This window comes from Scomber scombrus, chromosome 4 (genome assembly GCF_963691925.1).
Source record: "Scomber scombrus chromosome 4, fScoSco1.1, whole genome shotgun sequence".
NCBI lineage: Eukaryota > Metazoa > Chordata > Actinopteri > Scombriformes > Scombridae > Scomber > Scomber scombrus.
In genome coordinates, this window is record NC_084973.1 from 32185327 (window position 1) to 32193230 (window position 7904).

Here is a 7904-nt window from a genome sequence, read left to right on the forward strand (position 1 = left end):
ATGAAATATAACCAAAAAAAAACCCTCTGAGTAGAGCAGAATTAAACTCAACAGCATCACAAACTACAGCCTCCGAAATTACTATGAAGTTGAATCAATGCAAACTGAAAAATTATTGGATTTACTGCAGAAAACTAATGTATTAATGTGCAGCAGGTTTAGCTAATAAACTGGTACCTGAGTGTACAGGTTTAATCGTCCTTTATAAACTAATTTAATTAATTATTTTGCATTTTATAGATTTTTTTTGGTACATTTTGGTTTTGCATAGAAGTTAATTTATTATTTGCTTGGTCTTGATTTTCTCTTGACCACCTTTAGGTTCCAGGTGTTTAAAAACTGACTTGGACTCGACTGAAATCTTTGGTTACAGACACTAAAACCGTAACATTTTGGGAAAACACATAACGTAACGTGAGAAGGGGGGTATAACATGCTTTTTGTGACTTTCTGTCATTACTATAGTGTCATAATGTTAAATGTTCAATATAGTCAAAGGTCCAAATTTGACTATTAAAAAAAAAAAAACAGCAACCCAAAAACTGTGACTTAACAAACTGATAATCCCACATCTAGTATTTTTGCTTTAAACTTGGAAAAAGTGAGTTTATTACCAAAAGTTGCTGACTCTTCGTCTGTCACTGAGTGCTCAGCAGCTCCTGTATAACTCGTCAGTAACTAACAGGAAGTGAAACCATCTATATACAGTTCATATCTCGGCCTGTTTCAACTAAGCCCCGTGATTCTGAGATTATAAAACAACAACAACTAATCATAAGAAAGTGTGTCAGCTTCACAGGCTTAACAAAGGTTTCTTTTAAAATGCCCACACAGTGTCACGAGGACCAGTCAGTTCATCCGTCTGAGGTTTGAATTAATCCGATTTTTTCAGTTTTTTTGACATGTGTGTGATGTTTGTTTGGCAGGTTAAAGGAGTCGTGGGTGAGGTGGGGATTCATGGACCTGATGTCCCTCTGAACGTGGCTTCAATCTGCTCCAGCGTCTTGCCCTTAGTTTCTGGGATGAAGGCGATGGTGAAGATGACGTTGACGGCGCAAACGGAGGCGAACAGCCAGAAGGTTCCAGCGCTGGTTAGAAGAATCTGAAAGAGATCAGAGTTATTAATATTATAGACGGGGGATCTTTCAGTGGTGGAGGGGAAAGTTAGGGAGGAATTGATGATGTAGGTGCAAGTTCCACTTCTCTAATGTTGCTAACCATGTTCAGGTCTACTGTTGTAGTTTTAAAACACCGTTAAGATGATTGTGTGTTGCGCTTTTGTTTTGAAAATGCAAAGAAAGAAAGGTTTTCTCCAGCCAGAGTCCAACAAACTTCTTTTGTCTTCTGCCTCAATTGTTCTACTTTGTGTTTTCCCCCCTTATTAACTGTATTTAAAAATGAGTTGTCCGTGTGTGTTTTTTAGTGTTGTTTCATGTTATATTGTATTCTGATTGGTTGGTTGGTAGCTGTGGATCATAGCAGCAGTAACAACAGTTTGAGGTACTTATACTTTACTGTAGTACAGTTTGAGGTACTTATACTTTACTGTAGTACGGTCTGAGGTACTTATACTTTACTGTAGTACAGTCAGAGGTACTATTACTTTACTGTAGTACAGTCTGAGGTACTATTACTTTACTGTAGTATTTCCTGTTAAACCACATGCAAAAAAACCTTGGTGTCATTTTCGATTCAGGACTAAAATTCGATCAGCAAATCAATGAAAACCTTGAAACATTGTCCTGTCGAGCACTTACCATCATATCCTGGAAGCTTTTGGTGACAATGAACGCCATGCCCCAGTTAGTGAGCACGCAGGCGGCGCTGGCAACCCCTCTAACCTTTAGTGGGAAAATCTCCGACATGACCAACCACGGTATCGGACCCCAACCCAGAGCAAAACCTGAACACAGAAACATAAAAGTTTAATGAATGCATCTTTGGAATCTGGATTTAACACCCTAATTCTCCCTGAGCATCCCAAGACTGGATGATGAAGACTGGAGTAGAGTGATGTGACCCAGCAGCTCACCTGTGATGAAGACGGCCATGCTGGCTAAGGCCAACCAGGCCAGGTCAGCGTGGGGATCTTCACCCGCCTGGGTCGGGACGCCCAGCTCCAGGAGGCTCAGCGAGGTGGTGCTGTTACGTAGGGACGTCAGGTAGAAATAAACCCCGAACGCTGTGGTGCTGATCGTCATGGCAACGCCTTGATGATGAGTGAAAAAAATACAAACTTATACAACAAAATCTGTCATGGCATTGTAATCGTGCCTAAGGAGAAAGATCTAAAATTGATAATAAAGAAAATACGTTTAAAGACTTCTAATACCCGACAAGATGAGAAGGACTTTTCTTCCGGCCCTGTCCATGATCAGCGCCGCTACTCCTGTAAAGACGACTTGAATCAGACCCACGATCACTGACGCCAGGTCGCTTTGCTGAAAGACAAAAACAAAACATTAATTCATTATTTCAAACCGATACAACCATGTTCTTACTGTTTCTAAATCCTTCTTACATTATGAATTCAATGTGGGTTTACTGGGTTTGTCTACTACGTGGACACTATTTCAGACCCAACACTTCAGCCATATCTGACAGTGCAACATGTCATTTCATTAAGCCTCCATTCGTCTGTTTTCAGGATTTACTCCATGTGTTGGATCCTGGTTTAAGAGATTTGCTCCCATTCAACCATAAAAGCATTAGTAAGGTCCACCACTGATGTTTGGTGATATGGTCTCACTCCAGATCAACCTGAAGGTGTTTGATGGGGTTGAGGTCAGGACCAGTCGAGTTCTTTTATTTGATGCCGAACTGGGTCGACGCAAAGCTGGAAGAACACCATTGTCTAAAATATCGATGTATGCTGCAGCATTACGATCTCTCTTCATTTAAAATAAGGAGCCTTGTCCAAACCTTGATGTCCACAAAGCTTTGGCCATATTGTTTATGTGATGGATGGATAGATAGATAGATAGATAGATAGATAGATAGATAGATAGATAGATAGATAGATAGATAGATAGATAGATAGATAGATAGATAGATAGATAGATAGATAGATAGATAGATAGATAGATGGATGGTTAGAAAGATAGATAGATAGATAGATAGATAGATAGATAGATAGATAGATAGATAGATAGATAGATAGATAGATAGATAGATAGATAGATAGATAGATAGATAGATAGATAGATAGATAGATAGATAGATAGATTTCCCAAGTAAATAAATACATGTTTAACACCGCCTCACTTTAAAATGTGCCTGCTCAAATATGTTTTCAGCGTAGAACATGATGGCATTGATCCCGGTCAGCTGCTGAAAGATCATTAGCATGATGCCGATCACCAGAGGCTTGTAGACACCAGGGTCCTTCAGGTCAGACATCTGGAAACTGGACCCCTGAGACAAAAACAGAAGGTATCGGTCATCAGCTGAGACAACAGAGATCTCATTCATGAAAACTCTTCAAGATACAAATCAGCAACTTCATTGTCTGGGGCTGCTAGACTTGACCCTTTGACCCAAAACTGTCTCTGTATTTTCTTCAATGTTTCCAACAGTGATTGCATTACCACAGAGGGGGGAAGGGGCAGTTGTAGTCTGAAGGTCTACAGTAGTAAGTTTCCTGGTGATCAGTTGTTTTTAGCTCCTGGTTTCTGCAGCGTCTACTTCGGTAACCTCACAAACCACATTGATCCAACTCACCTGCTCATTACAGGCTTCCTCAATTCGAGCACACTCCCATTCGACAGGTGCGTCCGGTCCTCGCAGGAAGCGCAGGGCTTCCTCGGCCTCCCGCCTCTTACCCTGAGACAGCAGGAACCTGGGCGTCTCCGGCATGAAGCACATTGACACCATCAGCAGCGTCGGTGGGATGGAGCTGCAGATCGCCAGCCAACGCCAGTCCAGGTATAGACCTGCAGGGACGGGTGAAGGTTTAATAAATATTTTGCCTAAGTGACAGCAGGATCCTCTGTTTCTTGTTTGGGAGGGACTGCATCTAGTCTCAGTCAGGCTGGGAGTTCCGGTCCTCTGAAATGATGCCAACGCGAAAGTAACTTAAAACTGCATTCTATCAAAAGGCCACCAGGGGGCGACCATTTTGGTGTCAAAAGGACTTCCTTCTCTATACAAGTCAATGGAGAATTCACCAACTTCTCACTTGATTTTTAACCTCAGTAAACGTTTTCAAAATGTGTTTATGGTCTCAATCGCTAGTTTAAAGCCTTCTTCAATGCAGTATGATGTTCATTTGGGACATTTTGGCCTCCCTGATTTTATATGTGACGAAAAAGCAGGGTATGCATTAGGGCGTGGCTACGTCGTGATTGACAGGTTGATTGGTTCACAGGTTCAGGAGGGCGCCTCATGCTCCTCCTGATGCCCATATAAGTAGAATCCGTGTTTTGTTTTTACCCGGCATGCACCGGAAATGTTCAAGATGGCGCTGCTCAGATCTGAAACTATTTGCTTCCAAGCAGCAGTCCACAAACCAATGGGTGACGTCACGGATGTTACGTCCATTTTATACAGTCTATGGTCTCAGTCTGTCCATCACTCACACAACAACAGAAAACTATTCATAGACTCCAAATTGTACAGAATGCAGCAACCAAAAACCACGAAACCAAGAAAAGACATCATAGTGCCTCCCTCTTAGGGCGCACTCACAATAGCCTCGGTTGTCTTGAATCGTGCCCGAGCACGATTGTCCCCCCTCCCGACTCCCCTGCTGGCCTGAGCTCACACTGTATATAACAATCTGGGCCCGGGCACGCTTATGTCATGAACCACTTAACTCCAGACGCAACATTTAGGATGCAAACTGCCGTAAAATCCAGAAGAAGAAGGAGTTCTTGTGGGTTGTATCCAGCTGTTCTTGAATACTATCGTCTGCCCGAATTTCTAACAAGCACTCTATCTCTGCCACAGACCATAACGACCCCTTTCCTGCCATATTTGTTGATATGCCTGTTTGTTGCTATGGTGACAGTCGCATTATTGACGTCATGTTCAACTTCTCAGTGCCTGAGTCCAACTGAACTGGTTCGCAGCGATCACACTAGTCAAACGAACCAGGCTTCAGGGCTCCAACGTGCCTGGGCATGGCACGGACCGCCTAGTGTGATACGCCCTTAATGTCCCTACATTGGTTATCAGTTTTTTCAGGATGGATTTTAATACTACGCCCTTTTTACAACTTTTGTCCCTCAAAAGGCTTTTCAATTATCTCTGCTTCTGAAAATGCATTTTTTTACTCCTTCAATTTAGAAAAATTTGTGTCCATATTTATATTTTTCCATTTAGTGCAGTTAAACCCTTTGTAATGTTTGGTTTTAATAAGTGCTAATATATATATTTTTTATATATTTATATTTTTGTAAATTAATTTACAGTTGTAACAGTATTTCCTGTTTCTGTTTTGTAACCAGCTCACCTCACAATGGTGACACTGCCTTCATTTACACCCCCCCCCCCCCCACCACACACACACACACCTTCCTTCACACTGTGGTTACCTACTAAAATGTCAGTTTCTCTTTCCTTTCCTTTTAATTGAATTTCCTGATTTGCTCTGATAGTCTCACTTAACGACTGTGACAATATGAGTTACGTACTTGACCTTTTGTTATATAATCCGTTTTCCTTGTTGCCGTGACAACAAGTAAAAGACTGCACAGATTGTACTCTTATGGACTTATAAAAGAAGTGATACTATAACAGTTGCACCTCATTTGCCTTTTTTCATAACACTAATTTAATAACGCACAGTTAGCGCGTCTGTTGCTTCTGTTTTTGGACTTTACTGGAAAGACTGAAGAACTATAAAAACAAGAGTCTAACACTTACTGAACAACAACATTAGTTTGGCGTATGAATCAGGAGTCAGACTGATGCTGAAGAGTTGAACCTCTTTTAACCCTTAAAGACTGTTGTGGTCAAATTTGACATTTAACCTTTGTGTCGTCCTCCCGGGTCAAATTGACCCCGTCTGTTTTGACTGTTCCTTCTTCCCTCCCTTCCTTCCGTCTGTCCTTCCTCCCTCCCTCCTTCTCTCTTTCTTTCCTTCCTCTCTTTCTTCCCTTCTTTCTGTCCTTCCTTCCTCCCTCCCTCCTTCCTCCCTCCTTTCCTTCCGTCTTCTTTCCTCCCTTCCTTCCTCTCTCCTTCCCTTCCTTCTTCCTCCCTTCCTTCCTCCTTTCTTTCCTTCTTCCTCCCTCCTTTCCTTCCATCTTCCTTCCTCCCTTCCTACCTCCCTCCTTTCCTTCCTTCCTCCTTTCTTTCCTTCTTCCTCCCTTCCTACCTCCGTCCTTTCCTTCCATATTCCTTCCTTCTTCTCCCCTTTCCTTTCTTGTTTCCTTCCTTCTTCCCTCCTCCCTCCTTTCCTCCCTTCCTTCCTTCCTCCCCCTCTTTCCTTCCTTGTTTCCTTCCTTCCTCCCTCCCTCCCTCCTTTCTTTCCTTCTTCCTCCCTCCCTCCTTTCCGTCTTTCTTCCTCCCTTCCTTCCTTGACTCGAGGACAACAGGAGGGTTAATCACACATTTATTGATCAGTCAGATCCACTATTGATGCTTTCTAAACACATCTGTGCTTCAACATCTGGTATAAACACTTTTTATGAGTGGATTCTTAGACTAGGTCAATATTGAGTGTGTATAATATGAACAGTATGTAAAGGTTAAGGGGCTCCTGATAGAGAGAAAGTTGAACTTGTCCTTTTCTCCTACTTTCTAAATCTGTGACTTTAAGAAGATTTGATTTGCTTTCCCAGAAGTGATCCGAACACACCAAGTGACTTCACACTCACGATTGTCTTCATCTGCCGCGTCTAAAACACATTTCTCTGCTAAACCGATTACAACGCTTCATTTTCTACACTATTAACCTTTCAGCCAGACAGCAGTTGGTTTGTGACTGAATCAATTCACATCCGTGTGTGCATGCTCGGGACACCAGAGGACCTTAAAGAACTCAAGACGTCCCGTCGCAGCGCACGTGACGCAGCAGCTTCCTCTATTGGCTAAACGTGAATGGCATGCAGCTAACGAGATTAGCAAGAAGCAGCTAGGTCAGTCAGTGAGTCGTGGGGCTGCTTGTTGGAGGAATTTGATCATATCTGAGTGATGATGGCATCACATGACAGCCAGGTTTTGATCATCACTTCTCCACAACCTTTGATCCAGAGCTTTAAAGCAGTGTAACATCATGAGAATGAGCAGCTGACGTTGTCACCAGGTGTTTGACAACGAGTAACGAAGGGGAATTAAAGCAGATTACGACAAGAAACAACTAAAATATCACTAATTTTAAGATAAGACATGCAGATTTTTGTGTGTGTTCATATTGTAGCTGCTGTAAGAGTGCTGGATGTTATAAAAGCTGTACGTTACATATCACACATCATAAGAAACTCTCTCTCTCAATGATTTACAGCTTGTAAAGTGTGAAGTTTATTAAACTCGTTCACATGCTGACGGAGTTTCATAAAAGACGCTCACACACCTGCCAGATATACTCCCATGATGCCGAGCACCACCATGAGCTGCACACAGGAGCCTAACGTCCCTCGGACCCGCTCGTGGCACATCTCAGAGATGTAGAGCTGATTGGAAGAGAGGAAAGAGAGGTTAAAGTTCATGAAGGAGTTATTTTAATGTTTTTTTGGTATTTTCATAGCAGCAGTAGAGAGAGGACAGGAAACAAGGAGAAAGAGAGAGGGGAGGAGCGTCAAACCAATTAATTTTATTCATTTTATGAGATATCCAGAGAGACTTTAGAACAAACAAGCAGGTAATGATTTAGTGCTTTACTCAGAGATGCTTAAACTAGTCTGTTAAAGTTCAGACAATCAACAGAAACACGTTTTTATAATGATAATAATATAATGATGAGG

At 42.0% G+C, this 7904-nt stretch overlaps 1 protein-coding gene across 1 annotated transcript; it reads right to left on the reverse strand.

Annotated features, from left to right (window-relative positions):
- Positions 1-348: 348 nt before the first annotated feature.
- slc2a8 (solute carrier family 2 member 8) lies at positions 349-7610 on the reverse strand (the record flags this gene model as incomplete). The annotated part of the gene is given in 7 exon segments (XM_062416794.1): positions 349-1102; positions 1758-1903; positions 2033-2209; positions 2333-2441; positions 3265-3414; positions 3721-3932; positions 7514-7610. Coding segments are annotated over 7 exon segments (1038 nt in total), but the record flags the coding sequence as incomplete, so codon positions are not given.
- Between the last annotated feature and the right edge of the window lie 294 nt (positions 7611-7904).